This window comes from Budorcas taxicolor, chromosome 19 (genome assembly GCF_023091745.1).
Source record: "Budorcas taxicolor isolate Tak-1 chromosome 19, Takin1.1, whole genome shotgun sequence".
NCBI classification, from domain to species: domain Eukaryota; kingdom Metazoa; phylum Chordata; class Mammalia; order Artiodactyla; family Bovidae; genus Budorcas; species Budorcas taxicolor.
The window spans coordinates 43,592,732-43,613,242 of record NC_068928.1 but is presented as its reverse complement, the minus strand read 5'-3'; the positions used below and the strand labels follow the sequence as shown (position 1 = coordinate 43,613,242).

General features: G+C 50.8%; 1 protein-coding gene across 2 annotated transcripts in view; it reads left to right on the top strand.

Annotated features, from left to right (window-relative positions):
• Positions 1-11,610: 11,610 nt before the first annotated feature.
• The window catches only part of HDAC5 (histone deacetylase 5), a 36,957-nt gene continuing 28,056 nt past the window's right edge, over positions 11,611-20,511 (top strand). The window contains exons 1-2 of one of the 2 annotated variants that reach the window (XM_052658413.1): positions 11,611-11,736; positions 17,408-17,618. In XM_052658413.1, coding sequence (XP_052514373.1) covers positions 17,422-17,618 — 197 coding nt within the window. In that variant the 5' untranslated portion in view covers positions 11,611-11,736; positions 17,408-17,421. Of the gene's footprint in view, positions 11,737-17,407; positions 17,619-20,511 lie in introns of those variants that run through there. The other variant, XM_052658414.1, reaches the window with a different exon arrangement.

The window sequence follows — 20,511 nt, the reverse complement described above, 5'->3', positions numbered from 1 at the left end:
GAATAAAGAAACTGGTAAAACAACACCATGGGGGACCTGCCTGGTGGTCCAGTGGCTCAGACTCCATGCTCCCAAAGCAGGGCAGCTGGGTTTAATCTTTGATCAAGGAGCTAGATCCCACAAGCAGCAACTAATAGTTCTCATGTCACAACTAAAAACCCTGAGTGCCTCAGGGAGAATCGAAGTTTATGCCTACTGCAGCATAAAAGCCCCAGCTCAATCAAATAAATAAATAATATTTTAAAAAAAACCCAACAGAATACTGCTCAACCTTTAAAAATGAGGCTGTGGAAGAAGATTTAATGCCATGGGAATATTTTCATGATGTATTACAAAAAAATAAATAGTAAGATACTGTGTGATATAATGTGATATAATTTTTCTTGAAAAAATATGAACATGGGAAAAATTAGAAATGCATTTACCTAATTACTAATAATTGTTCTCATTGAATTATGCACTTAGGAGTGATTTTATTTTCTTTTTTGTACTTCTCCGATCTCCCTCCCACCTGTTGTTTCTACATTAAGAGTGTATGAATTTTTACAGCAGAAAAAAATATTATTTATTTGTTAAATATTTTAAAAAGCTACTTGTGGGGGAGATAATGGAAATTAACTGTAAATGGGCATTTTATTGGGTGATAAAAATGTTTTTGAGACCAGACTATGTGATGGTTGTACATGTTGGTAAATTTACTTAGAAAATGTTGAATTGTATGCTTAAAATGGGTTCTTTTGTTTAAAATTTCTTAACAAAAACCACTTCCTGGGGGCTTCCTGGTTGCTCAGTGGGAAAGAATCTGCCTGCCAATGCCGGAGACAGAGGTTCAATCTCTGATCTGGGAAGATCCCACATACTGTGGAGCAACTAAGCCCCTGAGCCACGAGTAACTTCTGAGCTTGTGCTCTAGAACCGGGGAACTGCAACTATTGAGCCCATGTGCCACCACAACTAGAGAAAAGCCTCTGCAGCAACGAAAACCCAGCACAGACAAAAATAAGTAAATAAATAAAATTATTAAAACAAAAAAATCATTTCATGGGCTGTCTTCTAACCTGACCTTGAGGTCTAGGAGTAGGGACTGTCAGATAAAATACAGGACAACCATTTAAATCTGAGTTTCAGATAAGGAATACTTTTTTAAATACAAATATAAAAATAAATAATATAAGTTTTTTAAAGGCATGATCACTCACCTAGAGCCAGACATCCTGGAATGTGAAGTCAAGTAGGCCTTAGAAAGCATCACTATGAACAAAGCTAGTGGAGGTGATGGAATTCCAGTTGAGCTATTTCAAATCCTGAAAGATGATGCCGTGAAAGTGCTGCCCTCAACATGCCAGTAAATTTGGAAAACTCAGCAGTGGCCACAGGACTGGAAAAGGTCAGTTTTCATTCCAATCCCAAAGAAAGGCAATGCCAAAGAATGCTCAAACTACCACACAATTGCACTCATGTCATATGCTAGTAAAGTAATACTTAAAATTCTCCAAGCCAGGCTTCAACGATACGTGAACCATGAAGTCCCAGATATTCAAGCTGGTTTTAGAAAAGGCAGAGGAACCAGAGATCAAATTGCCAACATCCGCTGGATCATCGAAAAAGCAAGAGAGTTCCAGAAAAACATCTATTTCTGCTTTATTGACTATGCCAAAGCCTTTGACTATGTGGATCACAATAAACTGTGGAAAATTCTGAAAGAAATGGGAATACCAGACCACCAAACCTTCCTCTTGAGAAACCTGTATGCAGGTCAGGAAGCAACAGTTAGAACTGGACATGGAACAACAGACTGGTTCCAAATAGGAAAAGGAATACATCAAGGCTGTATATTGTCACTCTGCTTATTTAACTTCTATGCAGAGTACATCATGAGAAATGCTGGGCTGGAGGAAGCACAGCTGGAATCAAGATTGCTGAGAGAAACATCAATAACCTCAGATACGCAGATGACATCACCTTTATGGCAGAAAGTGAAGAACTAAAGAGCCACTTGATGAAGGTGAAAGAGGAGATTGAAAAAGTTGGCTTAAAGCTCAACATTCAGAAAACTAAGATCATGGCATCCAATCCCATTACTTCATGGCAAATAGATGGGGAAACAGTGGAAGCAGTGGCTGACTTTATTTTTCTGGGCTCCAAAATCACTGCAGATGGTGACTGCAGCCATGAAATTAAAAGGCGCTTACTCCTTGGAAGGAAAGTTATGACCAGCCTAGACAGTATATTGAAAAGCAGAGACATTACTTTGCCAACAAAGGTCCGTCTAGTCAAGGCTATGGTTTTTCCAGTGGTCATGTATGGATGTGAGAGTTGGACTGTGAAGAAAGCTGAGCACTGAAGAATTGATGCTTTTGAACTGTGGTGTTGGAGAAGACTCTTGAGAGTCCCTTGGACTGCAAGGAGATCCAACCAGTCCATCCTAAAGGAGATCAGTCCTGGGTGTTCATTGGAAGGACTGATGCTGAAGCTGAAACTCCAATACTTTGGCCACCTGATGTGAAGAGCTGACTCATTTGAAAAGACCCTGATGCTGGGAAAGATTGAGGGCAGGAGGAGAAGGGGATGACAGAGGATGAGATGGTTGGATGGCATCACCGACTCAATGGACATGGGTTTGGGTGGACTCCAGGAGTTGGTGATGGACAGGGAGGCCTGGCGTGCTGTGGTTCATGGGGTCACAAAGAGTCAAACACAACTGAGTGACTGAGCTGAACTTAAAGGCATGAACTCTTTATATAAGAATACAAAATTATTCCTTGTTTACCTGAAATGTAAATTTAACTGCACAGTCTTTCTTTTCTTTTTTTCCCTAATTCTGGCAACCTAGTCTGGAAGCCTTGTTCCTATAGCATCTCTGGGGCATCTGGGCTTGCACCCCTACCCACCACTAGAGCAATTTACAATGTCTGGGACAGTGGGATGGGAACCCAGGATCTGCAAATAGCAAGGTGAAAAAGTGTGGGGCAGAGGTCATTTCTGGTGTAGAAGGTAAGTTCCTTGCTCAGGGAGTGGGAGTGCCAGTAGCATTTCAGCTGGCCCAAACCAAAGTGTGATAACATCAAGGCAGGAGATGAGGGTTGGGCTTACCCTTTGCCATGTCCTGTGCTGGCTCTTCACACAAGTACCCTCATGTCCTGCTCTGGCAACCCAGAGTGGCGGAGGTTACTGTCCTTTATTATGGATGAGGAAGTTCTAAGAGATAAAGTATCAAATGATTTCCAAGTTCACATAGCTAGTTCAGTGGCAGAGCCTCAATCCAGGTCTAGATCTTTACTCTTTCAGTGGGCTTGGGTCCAGTGGTTAAACTAATCATGCTCTGGGCTCTGATAACCTGGGGTCAGATCCCTGTATCTTAACTTACCGAATCTGTGGCTTTGGGCAAGTTCCTTAAGTCTCCTGGGCCTCGGATCCTTCATCTTTAAAGTGGGGATGAAAAAATAAATAAATAAATAAAGTGGGGATGATGATAATAACAATAGCAACAACACTCATCTTGAGGAGTTGGCGGGATGAAGTCAAATGGGGTGGGTAAAGTCTAGTCTGCTGCTCTGTCTGATGGACAGGATGAATTCTCAATGGATATGCCAGAGAGTCCCTATAAAGATGATGGAATGTGCCTTCCAGACACGTAACTCAAGGCCTTCCTGTTGGGGTGTCTGGGTCCGCAAGGAGTTCCCAGAAGAAAGAGGACACGGATGTCTTTGCCTATAACAGAGGAGACCCCTCAAACCTGGGGAGGCCTCATCTGGTGCCGCACCCAGATAGCATGGGTCCTACCCTGGTCTTTTTTCTTTTTTTTTTTTTTAGTATTTTACTTATTTATTTGGCTGTGCTGGGTCTTAGTTGAGGCACATAGGATCTTTGATCCTTGCAGCATTCAAGATTGTTAGTTGTGGCCTGTGGGATCTAGTTCCCTGACCAAGGATTGAACACAAGCCCCCTGCATTGGGAGCACGGAGTCTTAGCCACGGGACCACCAAGGAAGTTCCCTCTGCCCTGGTCTTGCCACTTACTGATTGCTTAACATCACTGGGCCTCTGTCTCCTTATTTATAAGATGGAATGCATAGCATCTACCTTATAGAATTGTGGTGAGAATGGTAATATACATGACAGAACCTTCCAAAAGGAAGTCTCTCAATACATGTTTATGCAGAAAGGGGGCAAAATGTATGTCAACTGTAGGTGATCTGCTGGAGGGAAGCCAACTGGGCCAGGGAAGCCAAGTGGCTGGGCCCAGGCCCCTCCATGTGTCTTGTTCTCTGTTGTTTCATGACCTCAGGGCCAAGAGGGTCTCCCAGCATCAAAGAGTCCAGTCCTTCCGTTACAGAGGGGAAACTGAGGCTCAGAGAGGGCAAATGTTTGGCCTGAGCTTCTATAGGCTGAGTTGGCTTGTGTCTCCCAGGCTCCCTTCTTTGCCACTGCTTCATTCTGCTTCTTGGGGCTCTCTTGTCTCATATGCTCCCAGAGGGCAGGCATGTTTGTACCCTCCATCCCCTCCCTGGTGCACATGCCCCGCCCAGAGACGATACTCTAGAGGGACTGCAGAGGTACAGGATATGACTGGCCAGAGCTGCCCTAGCACTGTTCACGAGGCCTTGAATCCTGAGCGGGCAGGCAGGAACCCCGTACAGTTCAGGAAATCTGGGCCTCACTTCCAGCTCCCAGCAGAGTGGTGGAGAAGAGGGTAGGTTTCCTTTTCAGCTACAGCCCCACTGGAGCAACCTCCTGCTCGTTGTCTTGCTGCTAGCAGGGTAAGAAGCCTCAGTGAGACGCCTCACTCTGGGTCCCTAGCTTGGGGAGTCGAGCTGAAAAATTTTATCGTAAGGTCTCACCTTTGTTCCAGGCCTCCTGGTCACTTGCTGTCCTTTAGCTGCTGTGGGAAGCTCTTGGTCCACATACAGGCAGCTTTTTTCAGCTTTGTCTCTAAATAACATACATATTAAAGGTACCATGACAAGTGGTGATAGCTGCACCCAAAACAGTCTCTATTTTTAAACAAATTCATAGCTTCTTCTAGGAGCCACCATGCTGGCTTTCTCAAGGCTTGGTCATTGCTGAGTGAAGAGACAGTCACCTGCTTCCAGTCTCTGGGCCAAGAAGGCAGGAGGTAGGAGGCCTGGGAAGGGACAGAAGGTGTCAAGCATCAGGTAAGACTCAAGTGAGGAATGACTGGAGCTGGCATCTCCTTCTGGGGCCCACTTATTTTTTTTTTATTTTTAAGTCTTTTGTTGAATATGTTACAATATTGCTTCTGTTTCGATGTTTTGGTTTTTGGGCCAAGAGGCATGTGGGATTCTAGCTCCCCCACCAGGGATTGAACCTGCACCCCCTGCATTAGAAGGTAAAGTCTTAACTACTGGACCACCAGGCAAGTTCCCCCCACCACACATACTTGTTTTGTTTTTGCTTTTTTTAAGCTACAGCTCTAGAATTGTTAGCTCACAGAGCTGGAAAAATCCTTAGACATCATCCATTGAATCATACCATTTTACAGATGAACAAACTGAGGGCCAGAAGGGTAGCAACTTACCTAGGCCCCTGTCTGTTGCTCTTCTCCCAAACATCTCAGCTAGTCAAGCATGACTATATCCTGGATGCTGGCCTGAAACTGTTTTTTTTTTTTTTTTTTTTTTGCCCCAAGTCTGGAGGAGAGGGCCCTGGGAAGAAGGCAGGAGAGAGAGGGGAGAAAAAGTGGTTTTTCCACCTTTCCTTCTCAGCCTCACCTGTTAGACCCTCCAGAAATTTCTCCAGCTGGAAGGAAGGAAATCTAGTCCAACACTCTCATCCTACAAGAAACAGAGGCCCACAGAGAAGAAGGGATTTGTCCAGGATCACACTGGGAGACCTGGGCCATACTTAGGCATCCTGAGAGCAGTTTACATTACAATTCTCTGTGACATGCCTTTTGCTTTGTGTCTTGGGGCACATGAATTGTTTGCCCTGAAAAAAACTCATTTTTGGCTCTTGTGTGTTTGCTCAGTAACTCTGTCATATCCAAGTGTGAGCAACCCCATGGACTGTAGCCTGCCAGGCTCCTCTGTCCATGGACTTGTCCAGGTAAGAATACTGGAGTGGGTTGCCATTTCTTACTCCAGGTGATCTTTCTGACGCAGGGACTGAACCCACGTCTCTTGCATCTCCTGCATTGTTAGGCGGATTCTTTACCACTGTGCCGCCTGGGAAGCCCCTTGGCTCTTGGGCATATTGTAATCACCCATGGGCAGGACTGAACCTTAAAGCATCCTGAAGGAATAAAGATCCAGCCTAAACTCTGAAGCCCAGCGCTACTCTGGATGCCGTCATCACATCTAACTTGGGATTTTCAGAGGGTCAGAACTGAAAGGGACCACAGAGAACAGCAGTCCAGTCCTGTTTCCCAGATAAGGACACCGAGGCCTAGAGGGACTTACCCAATAGCACACCGGGATGGAGTGATCCTGTGCTGTGCTGTGCTTAATCACTCAGTCGTGTCTGACTCTTTTCAACCCCATGGACTACTGCCCTCTGTCCCTGGGGATTTTCCAGGCAAGAATACTGGAGAGGGTTGCCATATCCTCCTCCAGGGGATCTTTCTGACCTAGGAATTGAACCAGGATCTCCTGCCATTGCAGGTGGATTCTTTACCAGCTGAGCTACCAGGAAAGCCCTGAGTGATCCTAGGACCCAGGTTTTCTTGTCTCCTGTCCTGTTTTCTTATTTTTTGTCATCCCCAAAGTAACTAGTATTGGGCTGACCTCATGATTTTTCAATGAGGTCAATAAATTCTTACTGAATGAACTAGAAACAACATGTTTCTGTGAATAAGTTGCCCTTGGTAATTGCCAAAAGTGTTAAAGAATGCCTATTTCCTGTGATAAATATCTAGTAAATGTGTGTTGCATGAGTTTATCAGCTTAGTTCTTCCTTGTTCTGTATTATTTTCCACTTGACGCTGTATTTAGGCACAGCTGTGGTGACTGTTTCTCCACCAGGCACTCTTTGGAGGCCAGCAGGGCCACTTAAAGTGTTGCTCCACTGGAGACCAGAACTGTAGGCTGGAACACTCTACAGGGGTTTCCCCAGAGCCTCTAGAATTCTATCCATGGATCTGGGTGAGAGCTTCAGGTGAGGGCACATTGGTACTGGGTGCCTCATCTGTTCCGCCAAACAATGCTAACTTTATTTATTAATTTAAAAAAATATTTATTTGGCCGGAGCAGATCTTAGTTGCGTCACTTGGAATCTTTGATCTTTAGTTGCAGCATGCGGAATCGGCAGCATTCAAACTCTTAGTTGCAGCATGTGGGATCTAGTTTCCTGACCAGGGATGCAACCTGGGCCCCCACACTGGGAGCATAGAGTCTTAGTCATTGGACCACCAGGGAAGCCCCCAGGCAATGCTGACTTTAGATGCTGGGTGAGTGAGAGAGGGATGGAGGAGATGGGGGTATCTGTGAGTTCCATAGCATCCACTCATTAGGGAGGAAGGCTGCCCTCTGTCTTGCTCCAAGAACTGGCCAGGACATTTCTGGTGACTTTCGACAGGAGTAGGCGCTCCCAGAGCCCCTAGCGGTGTTGCTCACCAGCCCTCATTCCTTCTCCCCAGCCCTGATGCCTCCTTCTCAAAGTCCAATGGTGCTGCCAACCCGTCAGGTTATAGGTTAAACACCTGGCTCTTCTCCAAGATTAATTTCCTTCTACCAAGAATCCAAATTCACTACTGGGTCCCAGGGTCAGAAGTTTTCCAGTCAACTAGTTGATCTCCTCTGCCTCATCATTCTACATGGGGAATCTGAGGCACTGGTTAAGGAGACAACCTTGTAATTCCCGTTTCCATGGTGAATGGTCCTGGCCATGGCTCACCTTAGGGACTCCTAGGGCTTCCCTGGCAGCTCAGCTGGTAAAGGATCTGTCTGCAATGCAGGATATCTGGATTCGATTTCTCGGTGGGAAAGATCTCCTGGAGGAGATTTCTTGCCTGGGAAATCTTGCCTGGGATTTCTTGCCTGGGAAATCCTATGGACAGAGGAGCCTGGCAGGCTACAGTCCATGGGGTCACAAAGAGCAGACTCGACTAACACTTTCACTTTCACTGGTGGCTTAGTAGAGAATCCACCTGCAATATGGGAGACCTGGGTTAGATTCCTGGGTGGGGAAGATCCCCTGGATGAGGGCGTGGCAATCCACTCCAGTATTCTCGCCTGGAGAATCCCCATGGACAGAGGAGCCTGGTGGGCGACAATCCATGAAGTCACTAAGAGATGCACATGACTGAGCGACTAAGCACAGCACAGCACAGGGACTCATAACAAAAGATAGTTTTATTCTCTGTGAGAGACCTCTAAGATCCTTAAAGGCAGTTTCATTTCTATATCTCCAGCACTTTCTGTTAATACTCAAGAAACCTAAGAATTCATGGGGAAATATTTAATCCCACTTACCAGATAAGAAAAAATCTGAAGACTCATCAGGGCCACATATGATGAATTTTTCTAATTTCTGGGGCATTTGGCTATGGCAGGGACAAGGTGTTCATCTCAGAAACCTCCAGAGATCAGGGCTAGAGTGTTGAACTTGGGAGTCCAGTTACCCCAGGTCCTTTCCCTAGTATCTAGGGGACAGCCAGAGAGATCTGAGTTCGAATCCGAGTTCTTACTTTCATGAACTCTGTGACTGTGGGCAAGTTATTTAGATTCTCTGGGCTTCAGTCCCTTCATCTGTGGAATGGGAAGGGCTTGACCATAAGACATTTATTGACATCTATTGTACCTGATGGGAAGATTTTCCCGCATGTTCTGAGATCCTGAGAGAAAAAACTCTAGAGTCTTCAATGTCTCTGAACCTGTATCTGCTATGTGTCAGGTGGAGTGCTAGGTGCTAGAAAGGCAAAAATATATATATATATATATATGATCTTACTGCTTTTTCCAGGCAACTCCTACTCTGCTTGGGGAAGCAAAACATAAGCACTGAAAATGCAAAACTTCAACCGAACCTAACCATCCAAGAGATGTCATAAGATTGCATAAGAATCACAGCAAATGCAGGACTTCCCTAGCAGTCCAGTGGTTAAGTCTCCTTTCAACACAGGGGGCATGGTTTTGATCCCTGGTGGGAGAACTAAGATCCCACATGCCGTGTGGCCTGGCTAGGAAAAAAACAAGAATGACAACAAATGGCACCATCATTATAGGACAGACACAAGAAGACCCCTGTCTTGGAGTGACATGGAATGACTTTTTGAGGTGGCCTTTCTGCTCAGAGTCCACGGTCAAAAACTGTTCATCTTTGGGACTTCGGTGGTGGTTGTTCAGTGGTTAAGAATCTGCCTTGCAATGCAGGAGATGTTGGTTCTATCCCTGGTTGGAGACCTAAGATCCCACAAACTGCAGAGCAACTAAGCCTGCCTGATGCAAGGAAAGATCCACATGACACAACGAAGAGCTTGTGAGCAGCAACTAAGACTTGATGCAGCCAAATAAATAAATATTTCAAAAAAGATCTTAAAAAAAAAAAACTACTCACCTTTGCTTAATCATTTAATACTCCTCAGAGGAAGAGATGGACACTAATCCAATAATGCTATAAATAGATGTTATATTTACAAATTGTTATCAGGGTCAATGAAGGCATGCAACCTTAACATAACAAGAGAATCCAACTTAAAACGACCAAGGAAGGCCTCTTACAGGAAGTTTTATATATATATATATATATATATATATATATATATTTTGGACCATGCCCATGCAGCTTGTGGGATCTTTGTTCCTCAACCAGGGATTGAACCCAGGCCCTTGGTAGTGAAAGCATGGGGTCTTAAGGAAGTGATATTTAATTGAGTGCTATGGATAAATAAGAGTTAGCCAGGCCGGGAAGAGGGGAGGGGAGCATTTCAGAAAGAGAAAAAACTGACCAGCCTGTGCAAAGGTCCTGAGGAAGAAGAGATTAGCTTTTCAAGGCTGTGAGAGAAAGCCACAACGGCTGAAGTACAGAGAGCTAAAGGAAGAGAAGTGAGATGGGACCAGATCATGTAGAAGTTTCTAGCTTTTTTTTTTTTCTTTTTCAAATATGAGGAGAGGACCAGCTGCAGCAAAATTACTAAAAATGAAGATTCTAGGCCCATCCCCACTGAAAAACAAACACTGTCACTGGGGTTCAGGAGTCAGCATTTTGAACATGTTCTTTAGGTAATTTGTGAGTACCCTAAAGTTTGAAAGCCAGTTTTCTGGGCCAGACACAGATTTCAGTGACAGAACTGGACAGCTTTTAAGCCCTCCCTTGATTAAATTTGTGTTCTGAAAAGGTCATTCTGGCTTTGGGAGATGGCTGGGATGATGCAGGGAGTGGACTGGCAAGGGGCGGCGGCCAGAATATCTCAAATGAGAGATGATTTGACTTCAAAAAAGGGGTGGGGATGAAGATGGGTGAGACTTATTCATGAGCTACTTTGTAGGAAGAACCTTTTTTATTATAGAAACATTTATATATTCCCTTTTTCCGATCAGATAAATGATACATGATAGTTGCAAATTTTCAGATATACAGAAAAAGATAAAGAGGAAAGCAAAGGTAAATATTTTGGCATAAATTCTTATAGGCTTATTAATACACATTCATATTCAGACATATGGATGTAGTATGTAGTTTGTTCTTTATAATAATGGAAGGGGGAGACAAAAAAATAATGGAACAATTCTGTAGTACTTGTTTCCTGATTTTCAAGAAAACCACCCATCTTGAGCATCTTTTAAGGCCTATACAGATTTGTATCATTTTAAATGTCTGGATCTGGATGGGATTCCACTGAGTGGATGTGCCCTAGTTTATTAGCTAATCCTCTCCTGATGGATATTTAGGTTGTTTCCAACTTTTCACATCATTAGAAGCAATCTCTTTCCTTCCATACTCATTTTTGAGAACAGCAATGTTATTTCCTTAGGATACATTTTCGTTAGTGGAATTAGTGAGTTACTGAGTTGTAGAAGAGGATGGCACCGAAGCCAGGGACCGGAAGTCTTCCTTTTGAAGGCCTTGGACTGTTAGAACCCTGTCCTGGCCTTTCCCAGTCTTTTTTTTTTTTTGCCTTGACACAGATTTAGTGTGTGCGGTCGGAGCTGGCGGGTTCGAGGCTTGTCCCAGACATCCACCCCCAGCATGGCCCCCTAGCTGGGGCCTCCAAGGCCCTCCCAGCCCCTAGGAATCCATCCCCAGGTCCCCTCCCCCACCGCGGGAGGGCGTGTTAGGGAGAAGCTTAGGCAGGCAACGATTGCACCATCCAAGGGCTGAAAAGGAAGTGGAGGAAGAGCAGGGAGGAAAATCGTGCATCCCAAGGGCCGAGCCCCCAGGAACCAAACCCGTAAGCCCGCAACGCTCCTTCCAACACTGCTCACAGGGCTCGGATCCCTTGCCTTCCTCCCCCTCCCCAGCCCAACCCTTTGCGCGTACTGGCCCTTTAAGCAGCTGTCACGGTGGCGCTGTTGGCCCCGCCCGGCAGGGAGGGCCAAGAAAGAGGGGAGGGGTTGGAGGTGGCTGAAGTTGGGGGGGGGGGGGGTCTGGTTCTATTTTTAGCACCGGGCAGGGTCACGTGACGGGAGTGACGTCTCCGAATGTTGTTGTTGGTGGCGGCGGCGAGCGGAGCCGGAGGAGCCGCCGCAAAGATGGAGGAGCCGTCGAGGAGGTGCTGCCGCTGCTGCTGCCGCCGCTGCTGCCGCCGCCGCCCGCGAAGCCGGAGCTCGAGCCGCAGGGGGTGAGCGCGCCGCACCAGCCCCGATCCCATCTCCCCCAGGCTCCCCGGACGCGACACAGTTCCCCCTCCTCCTGCCGTCGCTGCCCGCGGGCTCCCCGAGCGCGCGCCGAGCTCCGCGCCCCTCTTCCTTTCTCCCGGCGCCCGGGTGCCAGGCGGCGCCCCCCGGGAGCATCGCCAGCCCGGGAGCCGGGCCTCGGGGTTACTACCCGCGCCCCTCCCTGCCCCTCCCAGGCAGGGGCGCCTTCCCTACAGGTAAGGGAGGGGCCCGTCTTCCCGCGACCCACACCCCCAAATGGCCGGGAGACCGGCCGGGGCTGTCTGATTTGCCCTCTCCCGGGCGGCGCGCTGTGCGTTGCAGAGCGATTTGAGCCCTGCACCCGAATTCTTTGCAGACCCCTCTTCGCTGGACAGCCTTTCTTGGTACTCTTGAGGTGAGGGGCGCCCCCACCCCACAGCGCTTCAATGCATACCTGGGAACGCATCCTTGATTTTGTGTCCTTGACTTACATGCCCGAGGAGGGGGCCGGCGGGCCCACCTTACTTCGTACCCTTTCCCTAGTGAGGCGTTACTGCGTTTGTTCCCACCCTCTTCTGTCTGACACCCTGGAGCTAGAGAGAGAGCTAGGGGATGAAAGCTACCCCCCCACTTCTTGTCTGGGGTGGATGCCCCCCATTTTTCCTGGGTCTGTGTCTCACAGAGGGAGGGGGCGCTACCTGTGCCTTTTAACTTGGGGGGAGCTGCTTCCCTACCCCGCCCTTCTCTGGGGTCCTGGGGGAGATGAGAACTGGCTGGGTAATAAGTAATTAATCTGGGAGGCTGGTTGGTTGGGGAGAAGAGGGGAAGGTGAGAATGCCTCATTTTGGGGAGGAGGTGACCACCTGATACTCCCCGGATGGTCTCTGAGGTGAGGTGTATCCCTAAAGAGGAAGGGTGGCAGCTGCAGCTGCTTTGGGGTGCTCAAGAGACCCACCAGCCTGACAGTGACCACTGTGCTTCCGGGGCATGGAATTAGCTTTGGCGGTTGGGGTAAGTGGGTTTGGTGGTAACTGGGTTCAAGGTCCAACTGGGAGGGAAGGATGGAGTCAGACCATAGGAACAAAAGGAGGCAGGGGATGAGAGATCCAGGAGTCTTAGCCAGAAGGACCCCTGACCAGTCTGCTTGGGAGGACTGGAGCCTGGAGCTGGGTCCTGCCTTGGGCCTCTTCAGGTTTAGAGGATGTAGGCAGGAAGGGTCCTCCGTTTGAGTTCTAGGCACCAGAGTTCCTCAGCCTGTGCTGGCTGTTGAGATGCTGGGCTGGGCTGGGCATGGTGGGTGAGCCATGTTGGGGGCTGCCTGCATTTTCATTTCAGTCTTACCCCCTTCTCTTCCTCTTAAACACAAAGCTTGGGGAGCTCTTGGTTTGCCTTCTGCCCCTTCTCTTGAAACCTCCGTTTGCTTTTCTCCCCTTGGACTTGATTGTGGGCTGTGTCCAGACAAGGCAGGCAGGGGTCTCTGAGTTAGAGGACTGGGTCCGTCAGCATCTCCACTCTGTCCTGGGAAGGTATGCATGTGGGGAGCCAGAGCGCAGATACAAGGTGCTGTTTACTTGGGGGCAAGGATGGAGGACACATTAGCTCTGTGCCAACCTCCCCTTCCCAGTATACCCTCCTCTGTGGCTGGATGGAGTAATGGAGTGGGGGGGGGGTGGCTGGCAGTATCGCATGCCCCACCCACTGTAAGTAGCTGCAGAGACAAAGGTTTGCTTTCCCTTCCCTAGGGGTGGCATGTTAGCTGTGTGTTTAGAAATGGGGCCTGGGGGGCCCGGGTAGTTTGTGTTTCTGCAGGGAGGAGGGGGGCAACAGCTATAGGAGCTGGGGGGAGTGCAGTTGGTGCTGAAGTACCAGCTGCTCTTTAATAATTAATTCTTCCTACTCACATCCCTTTGAGGAGGGATGTCTGGAACACGGCATCAGGCTCAGCCAGCCTGCTAGAGGACGCACTCCTCTTGGTGGGGGGTGGGGGGGAGACGGCGAGGGGGGGCGGTTCTTGGCGTTTTTTTGGAGCACTGTCGCTTGCTCATGAATGAAAACCTGATGCAGCCCGTGAGGGGGCCCATTGTAGCTGACTTTGGCTAATTAAACTTTCTCTGCCTTTCTTCTCCCCCACCCCACCTCACCCCAGCCCCAGCCCCAGCCCTTTCTTGAATGGGGACCCTGTCTGGTAGTGCTGGTGAGGGGGTATCCTTCTGCCTGAGGTTTTAGGGCAAACAGACCCGGTCTTCTGCCCTCTGCCTCATCCCTCCCTCCCCTCTCACCACCCCCCCTCTTTTTTTTCTAGAAATAGCAGCCTCCCTCCATCTGGCTTGTGCAGATGCCTGGAGCTGCGTCTGAGCAGACAAACAGAAATGGGCCGATTGCAAAAATGAATTTGTCAGCCTGGTGCCTTTTTTTCCTCCCCTGTCGCCCTCCCCCCTCCCTTAGTTTGGGCCCTGACATCCAAGTCAGCCACCCCTCCTGGCTCTGATCAGCCTCCAGGCTTCTGGTGGGCCAGCTTGGGGGAAGGCTCCAGGCTGGGGAAAGTGATCAGCCGGGGCCCTGGTCAGGAGGGGTCAAGATGAGAGTTCCTTTGTGCCTTGGGATGGGATGTTTGGGCTCATGGCTTTCTGATGGAGACTTTGGGGGCACATCTCACACTGGGAGCAGTCTCACAGGATTTGGTCCGGACAGCTCACCTGGGAGGGAAGGGGTCCCTGGCCGGCCTCAGTGCTCAGGACTTGGGGCTGTCTTGAGCAGGGCTGGAGCTGGTGTGTTGGGAGAGGGAACCACTGCCTCGTGGTGGTGGAGTTCAGGTTCCTTGAGGGATGAGATGCCTGTGGGGCCGCATTGTGAACCTGGGGCTTTTGAGGCAGTGCATCCTTGCTTGTCCCTCCCTTGTCTGCCCTTCTCCCACCCTCCACCTGAGATTGTGTTGCCTATGAATGGAGTGGGGCGTATCACCCTAGGGTGTTTTGCCCTTCCTCCCCCGGCTTAGCCACGAACTTGTAGGGTGAGATGCAGCTGGTTTTCTGCCGCCCTGGCTGGAGGTGGGAGGTGGGTTTGGATCCTGGAGTGGGACAGACTGGAAGACAAGAGTTCTCAGGGGGTGTGGACAGGACCCTGGATCTGCCTGCTTGTGATGTCATGGAAGCCAGACTGCTCACTGCTCCCGTGCCGGAAGCCACGGAGCTCTTGGTCCCCAACTGCCCCCCCGCCCAACCTTCCTATATCAATGGTCAGCAGTGAGTTTCTCCAGCTGAGGAGGGACCAGACAGCTCAGGTTTTCACCATTAAGCTCCTCTTTTCCCCCTTCAGCCCTTCCCCCCACCCCCGGTCAAATATCTATGCTTGTCCCCATGAACGATCAAAGTGAACGCTGCTTTGTTTCCTAGGGAGGCTTCCTGGGAGTGTTGGCAGACACTCTTTGCAGGTGGACGGGGGCCTAGGGGTCCTGTTACATGTGGTAGGGGGGGCCGGAGTGCAGCCTTTCAGAGCCCCGAGCCTCCTGGGAGTTCTGGAAGCCCCTCCCTTCCTCTTTTCTCCAGGGGTTGAGGACTCATGGGGGCTCAGGGCGGATCTTAACCTAATTTTTGGCCCTTGGAGACTCTGCCCCTCCTGAGAGCCCTGTTGTGGAGGTTCCTTTCACTGAGGAGACAGGCTGGGTCACTTGGGCTGCTGGGAATCGTGGGAAATTCTGAACCTGTGTTCCCCAGCCCACGGGAAAGGGTGTGAGCAGGACCGGGCGCCAGCCTTGGGGTGGGCATGGGCTGAGCTGTCTGCCCACGCGGGCCCTGCCAGGGCACCAACAGCCCCACCTGCTGCATTCCTGAGCTTGGCCCCAACCCTGCACAGCCTCTTCTGACTTTGCCTCACACCTGTGCCTGCTGGGAGCCATTCAGCCCCTTCTCTCGACCTACTCCCACCTCCCCATCTGAGTGCACCTTTCCCTGGCTGCCGAGTCAGGGATTGGTTGGCTTTGTGACCTTTGTTTTGGTTAAGGCTGTGCCCCCTCCTGTTGCCCTTTCCATCGTGACATCGTCCGGGCACAAGACAGAGTAGAATGCCAGCTGGGGAACGCTGGGCTCCTGAGATTCAGCAAGTCAGCTTTGTTGATGGGCCCCCTCCTGCTGGGATTGTGGTCCCCCCTCCGAACCTCCTGCCAATGCCTGCCTTCGTTTCCCCTGCAGGGGCTGTGTCAGGCGTTAGACGTAGAGAGGTCTGTGTGACTCTGGTGCTGGAGGGTGGGCTACCCTGACTTCCTGCTTCCTCCTATGAGGCTGGGCTGGAGAAGGGGAAGGAGAGGCCTGGTGGGTTCTCAACAGTCCCTTGGCCAGTCCCAGGGGCGCAGTAGAAGACTTGAGATCTTGGTATATGTGCAGTGTACCTGTGTGTGTGTCAACGTTTGTGTTCTCCTGTCTCTGCCATGGCTGACTCCTGGGCTCCTTGGCCCCGTATGGACCTCATGCCTGGCCATCCTTGATGAGAATGCAAAGTTTACCAAGAATTAATCCGGACAGAAGGTAGGCTGTCCAGGGGTGGAAGTGACTGCCTCTTCCTAGTTTGGGGAGCAGAGTTAGGGTTTAAAACTTGGCCCCTGCCTATTGCTTCCCGTTCCCTCCATTTCACTAGGTGTTGGAAGGCCTGCCTTCATTTGGAAAAAAATGAATGAGATCATGTCTAGGGTGGATCATGAACTCTTTAGGGATGGGCCCAGGTGGGTGCGTGTGTAGTGTCTGGGGCTTGAGGGCTAGCTGTGGGGCCAGAGGGGGTTGGGGAGCTGGAGGAGTGGAGACAGTTGGCAAACACATGGTTCTGTAATACTGGGACATCCTCTTTTACTCTACTGGCCTCAGCAGGCCTGCTGCTGGGTCTCTTGGTGTCTTTGTAGAAACTGGAAAACAGCATCCCTTATTCTGGGTGGATTCAGCCTGTGTAGCTTGGCAGGCAGAGCAGAGGCTGGATTTCAGACCTCATTGCGCGGGGCACAACTTATACAGCACATGCAGGGCCCTGGGTGTGGGCCTTGGACCCCTAGTCCAGAGGGCACCGGATGTGGGATGAATGTGTCCGTCTTTCGAAATTCTTAGAAACAGCATGGTTAATGGGTAGAGAAAGAGCAGTTGTTGCCCTCTTTCTCTGAGGGCAACCTGTTGTTGAATGGGGGAGATCAAGACAGCAGCACGTGGCGTTTCCAGGGTTGTGACGCTAGGATCCGGGGAGAAGATGAGCATCCAAGCTCAGGCTGTGGGGCTGGAGGACCAGTCTCACCCTTAAGTTCTTTGAGGGCCTCCAGATCAGCCCTGCGTCTCTCCACTGCCCTGGACAGAGTTCAAAGGCCTTCCTGCACTTTTACCTTTGGCGCACACCCTATCCCGCATTGGGCACCCTTGGGAGTCTCTGAGGTCTCCCCACCTGGCAGTGGACATGGTTACTTGAAAGCGAGTTTGGATGTGGTTACCGTAGCCATTTCCCTTCCCGTGAGAGCTGGCAGCCTCACCGGTTAGAAAGAGAAGAAACTAGGTCTGGTCCAGTGCCGTGCTGCTGGGCAGGTGGCCCTCCCTCTGTTCCCTAGGTGTAACTGACAAGCTCCAAGGTCTCCCTCCACCCCCAGGTTCCTGAGTTGGGGCCCGCTAACCCTGCTCCATCTCTCCCCAGGAATGCCGTTCTGAATGCCTGACTGCCTCACCCCGAAGGATGGCCTCGGATGGGCGTTAGAGGCACAGCGGCCCCGGGCTCCTGTCCCGTCCGTCTGTCTGTTATCGTCTGTCTCTCTTGACATCACCGCAGCTCCACCCCCTCCCGTCCCAGCCCCCAGCGCCAGCTTCCTGCAGGCCCAGAGCCGGCATGAACTCTCCCACCGAGTCGGGTAAGAGTTGGGAGGCTGGAGAAGGCACCTGGGGTGGCTTTGGATGTAATGGGCTGTCTGGGTATATCCACCCCAGGCCAGCTGATCTTCAGGGTCTGAGCCATAATGGAATAAGGGGTCAGGAGTGGAGAAGCATAGTGAGAAAAGGAGAGAGGCAAGCCTGAAGTGATTGACTAAGAGGTAGACCTGAAGTTGTTGGGTTGATGGTCCAGCCTAGTCCTGGGAGGGCATGGGTCCAACTGTGATCCCAGGCTGGCCCTCTTGACTCAGGGGCTTTCAATTCCATGCCACCCTGCCCCTGTTCACCAAGACAGGCAGGGGTGAAGGGGCTGTGTGCCCCTGAACCCCTTCGGGAGGTCTGGGGATGATGTTGGAAGAAGTTCCCTCTGATAGCTGAGTGCCCAGCTTCCTTGTCATGGTGGTGTCCTTTCTTCTTGCTGAAGCTCCATACTCTTTTCCATACTCTTTTTCTTGATGGAGGTTTGCAAGGCCTCCAGCCTTAGCCTGTGCTGGGATGAGTGGTATTTGGGTGAGGAGTGGGCAGTGACACGTAGCCAAGGAGACTTGGCTCTCTTCTTTGAGTCCAGGTAGACATGCCCTGGACTGGGGAGATTCTTAATTTGGGGTCTCCAACTCTGAGATTTCTTATTCCCCTCTGCTCCTAGGAGCCTGCCTAGTGCTGCCAGAAATAGTCTGTGGGTGGGACTCCAGGCAGCTTTGTGCACGGGTGAGTCTGGATGTCTGCCCATGTGGATGTGTCCAAGCGGCCTGAGCTGGACCCTCAGGGGTTTCACAGGGGGGTCATGGGTCAGTGTGGTCAGAGTAATAACTGCTTTCCCTCCTTGGCTGTCTCCTTCTGCACAGACTTAAAAGGGTCAGAGTCCATCTTGCTCAACTTTAACCACCAACCCCCGCCCCCCCCTCCCCCCCCAGCCCTTCCTATTACTTACATCTTTTTTTGCAGGGGTGGGAGATACCTTTCATTCTTTTAGAGACAGGGAAACTAGGGCCTGGAGACTGAAACCAGTTAGCAGGATGGTGCAAAGCAGGATCAGGGAGGAGTCGAGGCCCATCTCATTCCCCGTCATCATCACTGTGTTCCATCTGGTGGCTTCCTGTCGTGAGGACCGCGTGCTGGTGACGTGTGGCCCTGACCACAGTCCCAGGGCTTCCAACAGATTCAGGGAAGCCAGAAGCTGGTGGGATTGGTTGGCTTTGTGACCTTTGTTTTGGTTAAGGCTGTGCCCCCTCCTGTTGCCCTTTCCATCGTGACATCGTCCGGGCACAAGACAGAGTAGAATGCCAGCTGGGGAACGCTGGGCTCCTGAGATTCAGCAAGTCAGCTTTGTTGATGGGCCCCCTCCTGCTGGGATTGTGGTCCCCCCTCCGAACCTCCTGCCAATGCCTGCCTTCGTTTCCCCTGCAGGGGCTGTGTCAGGCGTTAGACGTAGAGAGGTCTGTGTGACTCTGGTGCTGGAGGGTGGGCTACCCTGACTTCCTGCTTCCTCCTATGAGGCTGGGCTGGAGAAGGGGAAGGAGAGGCCTGGTGGGTTCTCAACAGTCCCTTGGCCATCTCAGCTGGATGCTGCCCCTCTCAGGGTTGGTTGTGCCTAACAAGAGTGCCAGCTGCTTCTTTCCTCTGAGCTACAACACTGACCTGTTTGGGAGCCATATCTAGGCACACCAGGCTTGGGGTCTAACCCTTGGCCGGGGGAATGGGAGCTGGCCAGAGGCATCTGTTGGTGGCTCCGAAAGGACATTTTCCAGCTTTGGGATTTTAGTGCCTTACAGTGAAAGGCTAAGATGATCAACCTCAGCTGGATCAGGTCAGTGGGTTGTCTTTCTAGATGCAGGTGGGCTGAATCCTCCTTGTAGCCCTTTGTCCCAGAACTGGCAGGGGCTGGAGGTGTCCATCAACCCTGAGCCTGGCCAGGAGGGGCCCATCGAATTGGCCGCGACTCCTGGCTGGCTTTCTCGCTCCCCCCAGCAGGGGGAGATGCCGTCCTCTTGTGTTCAGCAAGGAGGAAGAAGGACAGGGGGCCAGAGATTGGAAAGCTGGTTTTAGGACTGTTGCCAGGCTCAGACTGGGATCATTGTTCAGGGCGTCCCGAGGCCCTTCCTACCTAGTTTTTCCGGGGCTCCAGGCCTCCTCTCCCTAATGTGGAGTTCCAGCTGCTCTGACCGGGGGAGTGGGCCAACTTCTGCACAGCCTCCCCCATCAAGGGGCCCGGCATCTGCCATTCCCAGAGTGCAGGGTGGTATCTGGGCTGAGGCTGCGGGTGCTGGGCGCCTAGCAAAAGCCTGGAAACTGCTTTCCTGAACTCCACGGAAGTCCAATGAAACCACGAATTGAAGCTGGTGTCCCTCGCAGGGAGCTTAGGAAGAGCATGAGGCTGCAGGCCTGGGGCTAAAGGTGGGGATGAGGAGAGTGGTTAGTCCCCCAGGTCTCTGAGCACCCCCTCCACCCTCTCCCAAGTCCCTGAAGACTCAGCCCTCTCTCCCTCAGGACTCAGAAGGGCAGGCCTGGGTGAGGGGCAGTTTCCCTCCTTTTGTCTCAGGGCAGGAGCTTTCCTATTTGGAAAAGAAAAGTAGGAGATGATCCATCCCTGCCCTCACAGCGGACAAGTTAGTGAAAAAACATCTTCCGGGTGAGGGGTGGCAGGTGGAGATCTCGAGAGATTTACTTCTGGGCTCCCCAGTCCTCCCTGGGGAGTGGGAGCTGATCCACTTCCCTCTGGGCTGGGCCAGATGCCAGCATCTGACCTGATTTGCCTCTTTTGCAGTCCTGGGAGGACAAGCAGAGGCTGTTGATGGGGCTGCCCGCTTCCCTGAGGAGGCTGCTGCCTGGTATCTGGCTTCTCTTTAGGCACCGGGAGGCTTGAGGATTGAGGCT